A 19,533-nucleotide genomic window follows, 5' to 3' on the forward strand; every position below is an offset into this window, starting at 1 on the left:
TGGGTTGCTCAGTTGGTTAAGCGTCCGACTTCAGCTGCAGTCATGATCTTGCGGTTTGTGAGTTTGAGCCCTGTGTCAGGCTCTGTGCTGACAGCTTGGAGCCTGGAACTTTTTTCGGATTCTGTGTCTCTCATTCTCTCTGCTCCTCCCCACTCACACTCTGTCTCTCTCTCAAAAATAAACTTCAAAAAAAATTGTTTGAAATGTCGGCTTAAACATTCCTAGTCAGATTCAAGGGCTGTGTTGGATTTCTTAGGTATAAAGGATCCAGGTACACTCCTATTAAGTGATCATGGGAGTTACCACAGAACTTTCTATCTGCCACTGAGGTTGGGAAATCAGAGCTGTTTTCATAAGCCCCAGAAATATGCAGAGATTTTTATTAAGACATAACTGTTTCTCCTCTCACCTTATTAATACAGAGAGCTGTCAAATCATTTCCAGAAGTTATTTTTATACCTTGTAAACATGTTTAATAAGTCATCTTTACACCCAACATGGGGCTTGAACTCATGAGCCTGAGATCAAGAGCCACATGTGCCACTGACAAGCCAGCCAAGTGCCCTGAAATGCTTTCACTTTAAACAGCACATTATAGGTAGGACATCTGAGTGGCTCAGTTGGTTAAGCGTCCAGCTTCAGCTCAGGTCATTCATGATCTCAGTTTGTGGGGTTGAAGCCCACATTGGGCTCTGCACTGTCAGTGCTTGTGATTCTGTCTGCCCCTCCCCGACTCCCACTTTCTCTCTCTCAAAATAAATAAATACACTTAAAAAAAAAAAAAAGCATACCATAGGAGTGTCTGGCTCAGTCAGTGGTGTGTGCAGCTCTTGATCTGGGGTTGTGAGTTTGAGCCCCACAATGGGTATAGAGATTACTTTAAAAAAAAAAAAAAAACCTTTAAAATAAAAAATACGAGCGCCTGGGTGGTTCAGTTAAGCATCTGACTTTGGCTCAGGTCATGATCTCACAGTTTGTGAGTTCGAGCCCCATGTCGGGCTCTGTGCTGACAGCTCAGAGCCTAGAGTCTGCTTTGCATCTGTGTCTCCCTCTCTCTTTGCCTCTCCTCCAGTAATGCTGTGTCCCTCTCTCAAAAATAAACATGAAAAAATAAATAGAGAAAAATATATTATATTTATATATTATATATTATTTATATATTATTTATATATTATATTTATATATTATATACCTGTAAAGAATCAGTGGGTCAGGGAAAGTGGGGAAGGATTGTGGAAAAAGATGTAGGGTTTTTAGGGGCTAGGAGAACCTTTACACACTTGGTATATAGGGAAAGCCCTCCTATGGAAGGATAGCATTGAAAACTAAATATAATCTATAATCTTTTAATCAACACACTACTGCCAACCCAGATTAAGGCAAGTTAAACAGAGTCTTATCACCTTTGCTCATCTTTATCTTCTCGTGAGCTTATAAAAGATGATTCTGTACCTACTAAATCAGAAAGCCATAGGGGCACCCGGGTGGCTCAGTAGGTCAAGCGTCCAACTCTTGATCTCAGCCCAGGTCTTGACCACAGGGTTGTGAGTTCAAGCCCCATGTTGGGCTCCATGTTGGGTGTGCAGCCTACTTAAACAAAAGAAAAAGCCGAAGCTACTGCCTTAAGCTGCTTGAAGTATGGGTGTGTAGGAGGGGCCAAAACTGTGAACCAAATCACTGATTTTTCCTTCTCAGATGTTATTTACTAGATAAGATTGGGAGACAGAAGCTAATTGGACTGCTCAAATTTAGTGGTCACCTCATTCTACCTCTCAGCTTCTATTTTACCCTTAATATTTTGCTCCTTTAATAGTAGGCAGAGGTTCAAGAAACCAGGAAGATGAGCTATCATAATTTTCACATGTAGTAACTTTTTCATACCTCTTTTGCTATACTCTATATTCTGTGAAGATAGAAGCCGTGTTATTTACTGCTGAATACCTATTGCTTAGCATATAGTAACTCAGTATCTATTTTTTGAGTGAATGAGTGAACCTGATTTATTATTTTAGAATACATATCAAACTATTTTAAATTTATTTTTCTCTCTATTAGATATGCAACCGTTGTCTCCAATTTCTGTCCATGAACGCTACAGTTCTCCTACTGCAGGGAGTGCTAAGAGAAGACTTTTTGGGGAAGATCCCCCAAAAGAAATACTTATGGACAGGATCATAACAGAAGGAACAAAATTGAAAATTGCTCCTTCTTCAAGCATTACTGCTGAAAATCTATCAGTTTCACCTGGGCAAAGTCTTCTAACTATGGCCACAGCCATAGTCACAGGGACAACGGGACATAAAGTTACAATCCCATTGCACGGTAACATTTTAATGTATTTATTTTATTTTTTTTTCTGAGTTGGTTAGTAATTTAAGAAATGTCTTGCTGGGTTGAATCACATGGCCTTTTTGATCCAGTTTTTTTTTTTTTTTAACCTATACCATTTTTTTAATTTATTATTTTAGAGCAGTTTTGGGTTCACAGCAAGATTGAGTAAAAGGTATAGAGATTTCCCATTTACCCACTGCCCACACACACAGAGACCTCATCACCATCAACATACCAAAGAATGGTGTATTTCTTACAACTGATGAACCTACATTGACACATCATTATGACCCAAGTCCATAATTTACATAAAAGTACACTGTTGATGTACACTTCTATAGATTTTGATGAAAGTCTGATAACATATATCTACCATTATAGTATTATACAGAATAGTTTTACTGCCTTAAAAATCTTCTGTATTCCACCTTTTGTTTTGTTTTGAACTTATACTGGTTTTTGAATTTTCATACTTTTATGAATTTACCACGCTTTTCATTGGACTTATTTTCTTATCTGAGCTTTACAAATGAGCGTGTTAAGCAAAAATCTTTTTTCTTAATTACAAACATCTCCTTAAGAGTTCAAAAGAAAACATTGTTTCAGAGCAGAAATAGAAAACAAGAGTATTATAACCTAGAATTACAATTTTTGTAGCTTTCCTCTTTTCTAACCTATTCCTATGTTTGGATAGCTAGGTAGATAGGTAGGTAGGTAGGTAGATAATTGACAGTTTTTCTGGAACACATGCAACTTATTTCTAAAATAGAATTCTTGCTTATACATTTAGGTATTGCAAATGATGCTGGAGAGATCACACTGATACCAATTTCCATGAACACAACTCAGGAGTCCAAAGTCGAGAGTCCTGTGTCACTTACTGTTCAGTCATTAATTGGTGCTTCTCCAAAACAGAACCATCTGACTAAAGCACAAGAGGCACATACAGCTGGAATAAGCAAACCAAAGAGAACTGGGTCTTTAGCACTGTTTTATAGAAAGGTATGTGATTTTATGACATCTAAAAAGATCTCATTTGACGCACCCGCCTGGCTCAGTTGGTAGAGCATGCAACTCTTGATCTCAGGGTTGTAAGTTTGAGCCCCACATTGGGTATTGGGTGTAGAGATTAGTTAAAATATTTAAGGAGCACCTGGGTGGCTTAGTTGTGGCGTCCAATTCTTGATTTCACCTCAGGTCAAGATCTCACACTGGGTGAGATTCGGCGTCCCGTCAGGCTCTGCACTGGCAGCATGCAGCCATCTTGGGGTTCTCTCCTTCCCTCTCTCTCTCTGCCTGCCTCTCTCTCTCTCTCTCTCTCTCTCTCAAAATAAATAAATAAACTTCAAAAATAAATATTTTTAAAAATTAAAAAATGAAAATAAAATGTCATTCAATCAATGCAAGAAAGATTAACAGCAATTTTAGCCTTCTTTTTTGGGTGTGTGGTAAAATGGACATAAAATTTACCATCTTAACCATCTTTAAGTGTACATTAAGTACAAAAGTGTCAGGGGGCCTGGGTGGCTCGCTCAGTTAAGCGTTCGACTTCGACTCAGGTCATGATCTCACGGTTCATGTGTTTGAGCCCTGCATCGGGCTCTGTGCTGACAGCTCAGAGCCTGGAGTCTGCCTCAGATTCTGTGTCTCCCTCTCTCTGTGTCCCTCCCCTGCTCACGCTCTGTCTCTTTGTCTCTCAAAAATATTAAATAAGCATTTAAAAAAATTAAAAGTACAACGTCATGAAGTACAAAATTGTCATTGAGTACATTCACATTGTCGAGGAGCTTTCACCACTATCCATCTCCAGAACTTTTTTATCTTCCTAAACTGAAACTCTGTCCCAAACAATTACAATAATTCACCATTTCTTTCCCCACCACTGGCTCCTAGTAACCACCATTCTACTATGAATTTGACTATTCAAGGTACCTTATATAAGTGGAATCATACAATATTTGCCCTTTTGTGACAGGTTTATTTCACTTAGCGTAAGTTTTCAAGATTATCTATGTTGTAGCATCATTCAGAATTTCCTTCCTTTTTAAAAATTTTTTTAAGTTTATTTGTTTTGAGGGAGAGAATCCCAAGCAGGCAAGCTCCATGCTGTCAGCACAGAGCCTGACGCAGGGCTTGAACTCATGAACCATAAAATCATGACTAAGCCAAAGTCAAGAGTCAAACACTTAACTGACTAAACCATCCAGGTACTCCTGTAGTAAGTTTTGAAATTAGGAAATGTGAAACCTCCAACTTTGTCTTCTTTTTCAAGATTATTTTGGCTATTCAGAGTCACTTGAGATTCCATACGAGTTTTAGCATGGATTTTTCTTTTTCTTTTTAGAATGGATTTTTCTATTTCGGCAAAAAACATCTTGGGGATTTTTTTTTTTAAAGTAGGTTCTATGCCCATCATGGAGCCCAGCACAGAGCTTGAACTCACGACCCTGAGATAAAGACCTGAGCTGAGATCAAGAGTTGGATGCTTAACCAACTGAGACACCCAAGCACCCCATCATGGGGATTTTGATAAGGATTGCATTGAATCTGTAGATTGTTTTGACTGGTATTGACATCTTAACATTATTAAATTTTCAGTCCAGGGGCACCTGGGTGGCTCAATTGGTTGAGTGTCCAACTTTGTCTCAGGTCATGATCTTGTGGTTCGTGGGTTTGAGCACCATGTCAGGCTTACTGCTATCAGCATGGAGTCCACTTTGGATCCTCTGTCCCATCCTCCCCCATCCCCCCACCTCTCAAAAATAAGTAAACATTTAAAAAAAAAAAAGTCTTCCAGTCCATGAACATGGGGCGTCTTTCCATTTATTTGTGTTTTGAGCTTTTTGTTTTGCTTTTTTGTTTTTTAACATGCAGTGTTTTATTATTTGCACTTTCTTTAATTTCTTTCAGCAGTATTTTGCAGTTTTCAGTATACACTTTCATATACTTGGTTAAGTTGATACCTAAGTATTTTATTCTTTTTCAGGCTATTGTAAATGAAATCATTTTCTTTATTTTTGGATTATTCATTGTTGGTAGTATAATAATGAAAGAGATTTTTGTGTGATTTTGTATCCTGCAACTTCGTAGAATTCATTTATTATTTCTCACGTTTTTTAAGGACTTTTTAGACTTTTCCAGTATTCTACATATGTAAACTACACACAGAGGTGATTTTACTTCTTTTCCAGTTTGGATGCCTTATATTTCTTTTTCTTGCCTAATTGCTCTGGCTAGAATTTCTAGTACTGTGTTGAAAAGTGCTGAAATTGGGCATCCTTGTCATGTTCCTAATCTTAGGGGAAAAGCTTTTTTCTTTTCTTTGTTTTATTTTTGAGTATGATGTTAGCTATGGATTTTTCATATATGGCATTTATCATGTTGAGGTAGTTTTATTCTATTCTTAGTTCATCGAGTGTTTTTATGGGGAAAAAAGGGGGGCTTTGGGGGCAGCTGGGTGGCTTAGTTGAGCATCTGACACTTGATTTCGGCTCAGGTCATGATCACAGGGTCACGGGATTGAGGCCCAATATCAGGCTCTGCCATAAGCATGGAGCCTGATTAAGTTTATCTCTCTTTCTTTCTCTCTCTCCCTCTGCCTCCTCCCCAGCTCACACTCTCACTGTGTAAAATAAAAATTTTTAAAAATTAGAAAATAAAATTTAAAAAGAAAAAAAGCATTTTGGATTTTGTCAGTTGCTTTTTCTGCATCAATTGAGATAATCATATTTTTCCCTTTATTCTGTTAATGTAGTATATTACTCTAATTGGTTTTTCTATGTTAAACTATCCTTCCATCCCAAGAATAAATCATAATTTGATCACACTGTAAAATCCTTTTAGGGTATGCTGTTGTGTTCAGTTTACTGGTACTTTGTTGAGGGTTTTTGTATCAATATTCATGAGATATTGGTCTATATTTTTTGTAGTATCTTTGTCAGCTTTGACATCAGGTAATATACGTTTACCCTTTTAAAAGAAACATATTTGACCTCTTAAGAAAACATTATGATTTTGGTGAACTGTGTTTGACTCAGGCTTATATGGTGTGACTCCATTTCATGATATAACTTATATATCCTACCACCTTATGTTCTTATATCACTTTGAGCAGTTGGCCATCCTCTGAAATTTAGTGGAACTACATCGTGTTAGGTTGCTGTAGATTAGAGTTCATTGTGGGACAGGTGCTTCTTGGATCTTACAGATAAGCTTAAATTATTGAAGAATTGTTATAAAAATTGGTGGAATACTGGGTGGCCACACAGTTTTTATCATAAATCCAATGTGTTACCTTTTATTTATTTTTTTAAGTAAATTCTGTTCCCAAAGTGGGGCTCAAACTCATGACCTTGAGATTAAAAGTCACATGCTCTATGGACTGAGCCACCCAGGCACCCCTTACTGTGTTACCTTTTAAATTAAGATTTGACCAATTTCCATTATAATACATGCATTACTGTAGTATTAATGAAAAAGGACTGAAAGATTTAACATAGAAATAATTTCAATTTGCCCTACCCATTTTTACAAGCACTGTCAACTTCTGATAAGACAGGTAAGTTAATTAGATTTTTATAACCAAACATGATTCTTCTCTAAAATAAATCCCAGAACTGAAAGTACCTCTGTAGTCTACTCCATAACTACATGGCTGGCTAGCCCATTCTCAAGAATTATAAAGGAGGGGCGCCTGGGTGGCTCAGTTGGTTGAGCTTCCAACTTCAGCTCAGGTCATGATCTCAAGCCTCCTGATTTTGAGCCCTCATCGGGCTCTGTGCTGACAGCTCAAAGCCTGGAGCCTGTTTCAGATTCTATCTCCTTCTCTCTCTGCCCCTACTCCACTCACACTCTCTCTCTCAGAAATAAATAAACGTTAAAAAAAATTGTAAAGGAAAAAGAAAGCACTGTTTTTTGTCTTAGCATTGTGATTAGGGTTTAAGACTTAAAAATTTTAAGAAATTATCTTTCCAAATTACTTTTGATGCAAATTTAAATTTATTTCCTCTAGTCTTTTTAATCATAATTCTTGAGAGACTTGCCATTTTCTCCACTTCCCACTGCCTCCTCTACTCTGCCTCCATGACTACTGCCTCCACCTTGTGCCTATATAAGGCCTGTTTTTTGTTTTTGTTTTTAAAGTTTATTTATTTATTTAGAGAGTGAGGGAGCACAAGCAGGAGAGGGACAGAGGAAGGGAGAGAGAGAGAATCCCAAGTAGGCTCTGCGTTGTCAGTGCACAGCCCGATGTGGGGCTCAGTCCCACAAACTGTGAGATGATGTCCTGAGCAAAAATCAAGTCGGACACATAACCTACTGAGCTACCCAGGCGCCCCTAGTTCTGAATTTTTAATTCTGCATTATTTCAGAATCTTGGGTTTTTTTCTTTCCATTTATTTATCTATTTGAGAGAGGGACCAGACAGACAGAGAGAGTGCAAGCTGGGGAGAGGGGCAGAGGGAGAGAGAGACAATCCCAAGCAGGCTCCATGCTCATCGAGGAGCCCAATGCAGGGCTCAGTCTCACAACCCCAGGATCATGACCAGAGCCAAAATCAAGAATCAAACACTTAACTGACTGAACCACTGAACCACTCAGGCATCCTTCTTTCCATTTAATTATAACCTGTTTGACATAGATTAGAAACTAGAAAAACTCTATCCTAAAAGAGAATAGGATGTCTGTATAAAGAAAATATGTGTCCGTGGGGCGCCTGGGTGGCTCAGTCGGTTGAGTGTCCAACTTCGGCTCAGGTCATGATCTCGCGGTCCGTGAGTTCGAGCCCTGCGTCAGGCTCTGTGCTGACCGCTCAGAGCCTGGAGCCTGTTTCAGATTCTGTGTCTCCCTCTCTCTCTGATCCTCCCCCGTTCATGCTTTGTCTCTCTCTGTCTCAAAAATAAATAAACGTTAAAAAAAAAAAAGAACATATGTGTCCGTATCTATAGTGAATTCAAAATAACCATTCCTTGAGTAAGTTGCAGCTATTATCTATGCTGAATTCAGCGTGGTGCTGGTGTTCCAGGACTGAATAGAATGTACTCTGAATTTTTTTGTCAGAATCAGACTTCCACAGTATGTGTTTCTTTAAGGCATTGGATCAACTCTGTAAAAGATACTTAACAAATATTACTTAATGACTTATTATTTTTAATCTTTTTAACTAGGGCCATTATCTTTTATTTTCCGTGACAAATGTAAAGTTCTGGCATCTTTCCCACTGCACTGACCCAAATGGATTCTGTTTATCTTTTGGCCAGATGGACTAGAAACAAGGGGATAGGATGCAGAAAAAATGAATTTGCTATAAAATGAATCACTTGTGGCTTTGGAGTCTACCATTTGACTTTCTATCAGATTAGTGTATTGGATAGCTTATGATTTGTTTTTAAACTCTTATTTGTGGATTATTTTCCTGCCAAAGATACTTTTTTTTTTTTTAATTTTGAGAGAGAGCGGGGGAGGGGGCAGAGGGAGAGAGAGAATCTTAAGCAGGCTTCATGCCCAGCACAGAGCCTGACACTGGGCTTAATCTCAGGACCCTGGGATCATGACCTGAGCCAAAATCAAGAATCAGATGCTTGGGGCGCCTGGGTGGCTCAGTCGGTTGAGCGGCCGACTTCAGCTCAGGTCATGATCTCGCGGTCCGTGAGTTCGAGCCCCGCGTCGGGCTCTGTGCTGACAGCTCAGAGCCTGGAGCCTGTCTCAGATTCTGTGTCTCCCTCTCTCTGACCCTCCCCCGTTCATGCTCTGTCTCTCTCTGTCTCAAAAATCAATAAATGTTAAAAAAAAAAAAAAATTTTTTTTTTTTTAAATAAAAAAAAAAAGAATCAGATGCTCAACCAACTGAGCCACCCAGGCGTCCCCAAAGATAATTTGCTGTAAGGGATGCCTGACTCTTTTTCCCTGAACATTTAAATTTGAAGACTTAGTTCAAACAGAATAGTGTGATTTAGGAATACCACAGCAGGGTCACCAGTTTTTAAAACAGTAAAACATAATGCTTCCTGGATGATTGGAAGCCATTTTAGAATCTTGCAGGACCTTCAGGTCATTTGCATTAGTTATCAATTCGTATAAAAGTTGTATATGAAAGGTTTAGGGCATTGAACTAAATTTACTCTGATGTACTTAGAAACAACAAAAACAAAAAACCTTGTATCTCATTTACTTTAATATTCCATTTATGTGCTCATAAAAACAGTGTAGAATATAGGGGAGGTTTTTTAAATGGTTTTGCTTTCTGACTCATTCTTGAAATCAAACATTTTAGTTCTTTATTATCTGACTTTTTTTCAAAAATTTTTAAAGATTTTACTTTCAAGTAATCTCTCCACCCAGCATGGGGCTAGAACCCCCAACCCCGAGACCAAGAGTCACACTCCACCAACTGAGTCAACCAGGCACCCCTATTATCTGACATTTTAGACTTCCTAGTAATCTTTTCTGAACAAAAAAAGGTATGGGGGATTTCTGAACACTTGAAAAATTATGTATTCATAATGATCATGATGCAAGTAAATCTTGCATTTTAGTGTTTCTTACTTTACATAGATGACAGGATAGAGGACATCTTTTCCAAAAGAGTTTTTAAGACAGTCTTCTGAAGAGAACTGAAACTAGTGAAACTAGTTCTGCCAGTGAACTAGTACTATAGAACGGAAATTTTATGTAATTTTACATACATTTATCAACAGCCTAGGTATTTGTTAATCTTGACCTGAAAGCCCATGTTCATGGTAAGACATAAATTCGAAGAATTATTTACTGGTTTTTTTTTGCATCAATGTGCTACCTTCCATCTTAGGTCTATCATTTAGCAAGTGTACGATTACGAGATTTATGTTTAAAACTGGATGTTTCAAATGAGTTACGAAGGAAGATATGGACATGTTTTGAATTCACTTTAGTTCATTGCCCTGATCTAATGAAAGACCGACATTTGGATCAGCTGCTTCTTTGTGCCTTTTACATCATGGCAAAGGTAATGTATAAGTTGGGGGAAGCTCTTTGCCCTAGTTACCCATTTTTGAAGCACAAAGTGAAAATCTTTTGCACTTAATTGTTAGTTTGTTCAAATGCCCACTATTGTTAAGTAGTAAATTCCAGCTACTGCATCTATTCTCTGGACTCTCCATTTCATTTTGTAATAATCAGCTTTCCCACATCATAAGAATACATTGGTTGTAAAGAAATTGGAAAAGGTCTTAGAGACCATTTGTATAAATGGTTCTCCATACTGTTAATGTGAACATCATTTTTACCACCATCGCTGTGACCCCTCTCATCTAATACTTTACAATAAAATGATCATTATGTTGTAGGTTAGTAATTGAGGCCCAGAGCTGAAAGTAACTTGGTCAGTTATACAATTAACAAATGGCACCCTAGGATTTCTTATTTCATAATTTAATGAACTCATACTTCATAAAATAGCTTCTCTAATATACTGCTTTCCAGTGATTTTTTGCACCACCTCAGAAAAGCATTTTACTTTCTAGGTGCTACAACATGCTTTCATTCATAAAATAGTATATCTTACTTGCTTTTTAAAATTCTGATATACCTGAAACAATCATCTATAACTTTGGTCTGAACCATATTGACCACACTGGCAGTACTAGCAGATGTACATAGTTAAGACCTAATTCTTAAGCTTTTTGAGGCAGAGGACATGTTTTCAAACTCCTTTTGACTCCTCTCTCACAATGCCTTTAAGATCTCTATACAAAATAGAGATTAATAAATGTTATTACCTAATATTTTGTGTTTTCCATGGAACTCTCAGAGTTCAGGCTTTGCCATTTTTAGCTCATCATTATGGAAGAACAGGTTTAGTGCTAACGGACAGTAAAGCAGAGAGAGGGAGTAATTTAAGTAAATTTTATAATAACTGGAAGGGATACTGTTATGGATCACCAATTCATTTCCTTCCTTTTGGCCACCACCATAACTTTTCTGTCTAAGCATTAGAAACCATATAGTCTGTCCTAAAATATTAAAAACCTAATCCTGTAATAATTGTTCAGTTTTCTTGTGAATCACCATAAGACATTTTTTATCCTTTAGTAAGTGGCTACTTTACTTTTAAGAGGGTACTTTAAAAGTCAGTAAAATCAGAGACTGCAGGGGATGCAGCAGATTGGAGTTTTCTGGTATCATTCTTTTTATAAAAAGAAATGTATTTTCAGTAAAGTTATACCATAGCAATCTCAGTGCTTTTGATTAATGAAGCTATTAGCTGAGTCCCCACAGGCCACAAAGCTTGAACTTTAAAGATAGTAAAAATCATAAATGGTAGTGGTTTTTAGTCATGGACTGGCCTGGGGTTAATGACTTTCTGCAGGACTGCTCTCACTGCCAACCTATAATTGAAGCTTTTGTTCAGAGCCATTTTTCTTTTAAAAGCAACTGATAAATGCAGAATTTACTTTTCCTTAGGTAACAAAAGAAGAAAGAACTTTTCAAGAAATAATGAAAAGTTATAGGAATCAGCCCCAGGCAAACAGTCATGTGAGTAACATTTTTCCTCCCGTCCAAAAATAGATTTGTACTAGTTCTCTGTTGACAAGTCATAGAAAAGGTAAACTTCTTTTATAGTTTTACTGTACTTCAGATTTTTTGGTTTAGTGGATATCATTAAACTCTAAAGAAAATTTCAGTAAAAGCCAGGAAATTGGCTGTTTATATACTAATCAATATATTTGCATATATTTGTCATGTGTTTTCCTATTCCATTTATTTGTTCATTTGTTGAGTGGGACATTTTTCACAAAAAATCTAATGAAGGGAAGTGCCTGGGTGGCTCAATCTATAGAGCATAAGATTCTTGATCTCAGGGTGGTGAATTTCAAGCCCCACGTAATAATACGGAGCCTACTTTAATAAAAAATCTAGGGGTGCCTGGATGGCTCAGTTGGTTGAGTGTCCAATTGTTGATTTCACCTCAGGTCATGATCCCAGGGTTGTGGGAGCCCCGCATCTGGCTTTGCACTGACAATGCAGAGCCTGCTTCGGATTTTCTCTCTCTGCCTTTTTCTCTTTCTTACCCTCTGCCCATTCCCCACTTGCACACGCACTCTCTCTCTCAAAATAAGTAAACTTTAAAATAAATAATCTAATGAAAATCATCTATAATAATGCCTGGCTGGCTCAGAAGAGCACGTGACTCTTGATCTCAGGGGTCATGAATTTGAGTCCCATGTTGGGTGTAGAGATTACCAAAAAAATAAATTTAAATAATAATAATAATATTCTCTAATTGTGTGGGACTTGATTCTCTAATGATGTTTAAAATCCCGTGAAATTTGAGGATTTATTAGCTCAAGTCTAGCTTCATTTGCCACCTACTAAGAATCTTAATGTTTGAATCTTTAAATAGATACCAAGCATATTTGATAATGTCATTTTATAATAGCCATGGTAAAAATCCTATAAAACCTTTCAGTCATGGAAATATAAAATGCTAGCCTAGTGGCCGGACACACAGTAAGTATTTAATGACTATTAGTTCTGTATTGTTATTATTACAGCTGAAGAACATAAAGTTGGGCTACCTTAAGGCTTTGACCACTCAGGAGCTTAGTTGCTGAGCTCTAGGGAGCATAATGACCTCTTTTCTAGCCTTGGTGATCTGCCATCTTAGGAAGAGAGATGTGATGTGATGTAGCTACTCAGATATCCCATGCTTAAGTACTGGTAGTCACAACCCCTTCTAAGAGAGCCCCACATAGAGTTTCACTTCTTTAAGCTCTAAAATACATGGAAGAGCCAAGTACAAGCATTTGCTATATCCTTTGATAGGCTAAGAGTGTCTGGACCTCTTCAGAAAAATCCTTCAGGAACAGATTCTAGAAAGGTCCAGATTATCCCTAAAGATCATTAAGGTGAAGTTAGTGTGGGTCCAAAATGGACCGAGCCATAGCTTCCTAAATATCCTCTCATACCTACCACCCATAGGATGAGGGGAAATGGATTATGCCTTTCAGCTGTCTTGGAGGTAGGAAAGAATTTAGAAGAAGGAAGGGAAACAGATTTTCATGTGACCATCTGAAAGGAGATGAGAATGGGATGGGAGTAGGAAAACAAGCCTTAATGAGATCAAATGATTCTTATGCAAGGAATTAAAAGGAAGAACAAGCTCAGATATTTGAAATTGCTTTTATTTGGCAAAACCTGCTCATCAGTGTTTAGTTTTTGTAAACTACAGTGGCAGTATTAGGTGGTAGGCTCTGTTTCCATATCCCCTCTACTAAGATAGTTGCTATAATCTATATTTACCAGCCTAGTAACATTTTGCCCTCGATTATCACCAATACAGACAAATACCTTTTAACTGGCATGATATTCTGTTCTTATTTTGGTTTTGCTTAAACTGTGCATCTTTATGACTTAGCAGTCTTTTTCCACTCTAACCTGTAGGTCTATAGAAGTGTACTGTTGAAAAGTATTCCAAAAGAAGTTGTGGCATACAATAAAAACATAAATGGTGATTTTGAAATGACAGATTATGGTAAGTTGCCCAATTTAATATTCTATATGTAATATACCTTTGATTACATGGTACATAATGCAGTGGATGTCAGGCAGCATGGAGTTAGTGATGTAAGTGGAATGGATAATGCATATGTGAAAGCATTTGGGAAGAAACAAGTTTGAGATAAGTATGAGTCAGATGCCTCCATCCAAAGAGGTTGTGAGTTGAAACCATTTTTCCCCTATTAATTGTGCTTTAGAAGAAGTTTTGTGGGGCACCTGAGTGGCTCAGTCGGTTGAGTGTCCGGCTTCGGCTCATGTCATGATCTCACCGTTCATGAGTTCGAGCCTCGTGTCGGGCTCTTTGCTGACCGCTCAGAGCCTGGAGCCTGCTTCAGATTCTGCGTCCCCCTCTCTCTCCGCCCCACCCCTACTTGTGCTCTGTCTCTCTCTCTCTTTCAAAAATGAATAAACATTAAAAAAATTTTTTTGTTTTAAAAAAGTTTTGTAGTATACTTACAACATTAATAAAACACATAAAAGGCTCTTAATAAATTTTAAAAATAAATCTGAATTACAGGGGAAGTAAGGTAGCTGTCAGTGATCTGCCTGGGGTGACAATTAAGGAAACGTCTTGTTCATTAATAAGTATATAAGTATTCTTCCACCACCAACAAAGCTGCCATCCTGTTGTTACCATCATGATATGTAAGACTTGAGGCACTAGGAAATTTTTTTCAAAGAAAGGAAAATCAATTATTCATATTGTCAAGGTAATTATTCCTATGTTGATAAGCTGTAAAAATGCTTCTTCTGCCCATCTTTTCCTTGTCTCATCTTCCCATTACTTAACGTGTACATGTGTAACACATGTACTGTGATGTATTCTACAGTGTGGGACATTTACATTATTAACCATTATACATAGCTTTGTGAGGAACATCACTGTAGCTTAATCTTTGATCCGTATCCTTAGGATAAATTCTTAGAGAAAATTGCCAGAGTCAAGGACTCTTTTTTTAATCACGTAGATATCCGTGATCATTATGGTGTTTATTGGGATCTGAACTTTTAAGATCTTACTCACCAAAAAATTTTTTAATAACAATGCCCTAGAATCTGCCCTATTTAAGGATACATAAGCCAAGCTCAATTCTTTTTACATAGATATATTATTCCTGAGCCTTTTCAAGGCAATGGAAGTGTATTAGACAGTAAAACTGAAAAAATGCATATATATTATATATACGTACATATACATCAACTACAAACGTGTGTATAAAATACACACATACACACACACACACACACACACACACACACACACAGCCTTTCTATTTTTGTAACACATGTTGCTCATCTGTCCCAGGTGGTTTTTCTGTCCATACAAAACCAGGCATGTGGGGTGGGGGTAGAGACAAACAGGCACCAGAGGTTAGCTGGAAAATAATGTTCTCTATGAGAAACAAAGTAACTACTAGCAAGTATCTGGCATACAAGGAGCAGTGAAGTTCAATAGATACAGTATCTGCAAATGAAATTTGAGGTCAGTGAAGGTTAGCTACTCTCTACAACCTAAAGGTTTCAAATCAATTTCTGTTGTATATACATTTATTAACTAGATATTTATTAGCAAGCAAACAACCATTTTTAAGATTTTATCCAATGGTGATGGCACAGAGCTGCACAAGTATCCAGTGATAATGGACTCAGGAATTCTGGCACCAAAAAGGAAAAAGTTACAGTGGAGGATACAGTCAGGCAAGTTTATATTCAGATAAGGTATGTTAAAGTTTCTCCAGCTATGGTTGGTTGCTATGACTTAAACATAACAAAGAATACCACATAGTGAAGAACAATTCTGGTTCTATAAAATTCTTAATTAGGTATAAAATGATTACTATTTAGAAAGCACACATAGTTTATGCATCCTATATAGGTTGTCCAAAGACCCAGCTGTCCAACCACCACCTCACACATTAAAGGTTCACTTGAAGCAGGTGCCAAGATTCCAGATTCAGGACTCTGTTAGCCTTAAAGCCAGGATCAAGCAAATGACATGCATCAGAGTTCAGGGCTGGTCTTCATTATCATCCATAATAGTAGAGCTCCACAGACTTCAGTGAATCACTCATCTGTATCATGATATTGTGGACAGTGTCTCAAATATGTTAACCAGTCTATTTAGGTACTTCTAATTTCCCCAGCATGCACCAACTTTAAGCATTAGGCTTTCATAACAGTCACTATTTTCATCAATAAAAACCAGATTCTTAAATTTTTAAATTGCTTTTTAATGTTTGTTTATTTTTAAGAAAGAGAGAGACAGAGTGTGAGCAGGGGAGGGGCCAAGAGAGAGGGAGACGCAGAATCCGAAGCAGCCTCCAGGCTCCAAGCTGTCCGTACACAGCCTGACGCAGGGCTCCGGCTCACAAATGGTGAGATCATGACCTGAGCCAAAGTTGGCCGCTTAACCAACTGAGCCCCCCAGGCGCCCCTTGAATTTTTTTTTTAATGTTTATTTTTAAGAGAGAAAGAGCACAAGTGGGGGAGGGGCAGAGAGAGAGGGAGACTCAGAATCCGAAGCAGGCTCCAAGCTCTGAGCTGTCAGCACAGAGCCCATTGTGGGGCTCAAACTCACGAACCATGAGATTGTGACCTGAGCCAAAGTCAGACTCAATCGACTGAGTCATCCAGGCGTGCCTACCCCCCCCCCTTTTTTTAATGAATAAAAACCCATTTCTTACATTGAGTATGTTAATTAGCAAAGCATTGGCCTTTGATTAAGATAAACCTAACAGAAACTCTTATAATAGCTACCTGTTGGGAATGAGCTTCCTGATCAAAATACCAATTCTTCACCATTATGTGAGCAGACCACCCTAGACTGGCATTATTGACTAGAACACTTGAGAGACCCAGATTACAGCTTAATCTCAGTAACAAATATAATACTCAAGTGTATAATGGTACACTGACAAGTTTACAGTACTTCCTCAGAGACTTGTTTTAAGGATTACAAAGAATGATGTAAGTATCATGTTTAACACAAGACCTGCTTATAGTAAGACCTCAGTAAGTAACAGCTGTTACTTAAGTTTTTTTTATTTTTATTTATTTATTTTTTTTGAGAGAGAGCGAGCATGAGTGGGGGAGGGACAGAGAGAGAATCCCAAGTAGGCTCCATGCTGTCAGTAAGAGCCCAATGCACGGTTTAATTCCATGAACCATGAGATCATGACCTGAGTGGAAACTCGGAGTCAGACAGTCGACCAACTGAGCCACCCATACACCCCTATCATTTTTTAAGCAGTATAAAATTTATGGTTTTTTATTAATGAATATTTCTCTTTAAATTTTTTTTTTCTTTTTCTTTTTCATGCTAATTTGTCTAAGGCCATGTTCCTTATTTGCAATACTTTAAATGTTGTTGGGTGCCTGGCTGGCTCTGTCGGAAGAGTGTGTGACTTTTGACCTCAGGGTCGTGAGTTCAAGCCCCATGTTGGGTGTAGAGATTAAACATAATAAAAACAAAATACTTGAAATGTTGAGTAGGTCACATTAAAAGAAAACAGTAAAAGCAAATTCTCTCATGAGACGAAAATTCTGTTTTCATATGAGATATATAATATTGGTAACTGCATATTGAAAATCAGGTAACTTTATTTCACATTATGCCCATCTTATTATTTTTTTTTTTAATTTTTTTTTTTCAACGTTTATTTATTTTTGGGACAGAGAGAGACAGAGCATGAACGGGGGAGGGGCAGAGAGAGAGGGAGACACAGAATCTGAAACAGGCTCCAGGCTCTGAGCCATCAGCCCAGAGCCCGACGCGGGGCTCGAACTCACCGACCGCGAGATTGTGACCTGAGCCGAAGTCGGACGAAGTCGGACGCTTAACCGACTGCGCCACCCAGGCGCCCCACATTATGCCCATCTTAAAATCACCAGATAGACAATGAAGATATAATAGAGCACAGTTTTACTTGTTTTTATATTATGGTCATGCCTTTTAGAGTTCACAAGAAACTGCCAAATATCACTGTTTGTTTGTTTTTTGTTTTTTTAAGTAGGTTCCACACCCAACATAGGGCTTGACTCACAACCACCAGATTAAGAGTTACATGCTCTGCTGACTGAGCCAGCCAGGCATCCCACCAAGGTCCCCAGAGAGTTTTAAATGTTTGGTTCCTTCAAAATAAATAGAGCCCATTACTTTATGTAAATATTAATGACGAGAATTGGAATGACACACAAATCTGAAGACTGTGTATAGTCTCTGTGTCCAGAAATTTCTAATCAAAGGAGGACCTTAAATAATTTTGACTGGTCCATGTAGTGAGAATAACCTACAACAGCTGATACAAAGCCAATATGGCTTGGAATAGCATTTATTAGGATGGTAGTAGGTGTTAACACGGAAAGGGGACTGTGCATAAAAAATTTGAGAAGAAGGGCCTGGGTGGCTCAGCCAGTTAAGCGTCCGACCCTTGATTTCAGCTCAGGTCATGATCTTGTGGCTCATGAGTTCAGGCCCTGCGTTGGGCTTTATGCTGACAGCATGGGGCCTGCTTGGGATTCTCTCTCTCTCTCTCTCTCTGCCCCCCTCCGCCAATACATAATAAATAAATCAATAAACTTAAAAAGTATCGTTGTGAAAAAATTCTTGCTGAAATAGTATCTAGAGAAAAGAGTATTAGCCTTGGGGTGCCTGGATGGCTCAGTCGGTTAAGCTTCCGACTTTGGCTCAAGTTATGATCTCCTGGTTTGAGTTTGAGCCCCACATCAGGCTCAGAACCTGAAGCCTGCTTTGGACTCTGTCTCCTTCTCTCTCTGTCCCTCCCCTACTCACACTCTGTCTCTTGCTGTCTCTCAAAAATAAACATTTAAAAAATTAAAAAAAAAAGAGTATTAGCCTAAGTACATGTATTTGTATTTCTCAAGTTTCCAATTTAATTTATACATAATATAGATGGGTTTCAAACATTTTCTAAAAACATTAATTGCTTTATATAAAGATTTGTGTTTACTTTTTTTTTCCCCTTAAATTGGTTCCAAATCCAGCATGGAGCCCAATGCAGGACTTGAACTCACGACCCTGAGATTCAGACTTGAGCTGAGGATCACCTGGGTGGCTCATTCAGTTGAGCATAGAACTCTTGATTTCAGCTCAGGTCATGATCTCATGGTTTGTAAGTTCAAGCCTCACATCAGGCTCTGCTGTCTCTCTAAATAAATAAATGAACTAAAAAAACCAAAAAAGATCTGAGCTGAGATCAGGAGTCAGATGTTTGACTGAGCCACCCAGGCGCCTCTGATTTTGTTTTTATATCATAGAGTTGTGATTCAGATCACCACTTTGTGTATTATAATACATCTGTCATAACCCTGAATCTTTTAACAGAATTGGAAGATGCTACAAAAACACCTGACTGTTCTAGTGGACCAGTGAAAGAGGAAAGAGGTGATCTTATCAAATTTTATAATACAATATACGTAGGAAGAGTGAAGTCATTTGCACTGAGATATGACTTGTCAAATCAGGACCATGTGGTATGTTTTATATTTTACTATGATATGAATATTCATAGTCATAGTTAGATTACTATAAGTTTATTAGATAAGTGTTTCAGAGTTAAAGTGTCACTGATGCATTTTATAGGAGAAAAAAAAAATACCAGTAATTAATTAGAGAATGATTAAAACTATCATACAACACAGACCAGA

At 37.9% G+C, this 19,533-nt stretch overlaps 1 protein-coding gene across 1 annotated transcript in view; it reads left to right on the top strand.

The window, feature by feature from the left end:
- RBL1 (RB transcriptional corepressor like 1) overlaps positions 1 to 19,533 on the top strand; it is a 61,057-nt gene that overhangs the window by 36,472 nt on the left and 5,052 nt on the right. Inside the window, 6 exon segments of the mRNA XM_030309650.1 lie at positions 2,056 to 2,322; positions 3,122 to 3,333; positions 10,136 to 10,312; positions 11,770 to 11,841; positions 13,750 to 13,840; positions 19,211 to 19,359. Coding sequence (XP_030165510.1) covers positions 2,056 to 2,322; positions 3,122 to 3,333; positions 10,136 to 10,312; positions 11,770 to 11,841; positions 13,750 to 13,840; positions 19,211 to 19,359 — 968 coding nt within the window.

This window comes from Lynx canadensis, chromosome A3 (genome assembly GCF_007474595.2).
Source record: "Lynx canadensis isolate LIC74 chromosome A3, mLynCan4.pri.v2, whole genome shotgun sequence".
In the NCBI taxonomy this organism is placed as follows: domain Eukaryota; kingdom Metazoa; phylum Chordata; class Mammalia; order Carnivora; family Felidae; genus Lynx; species Lynx canadensis.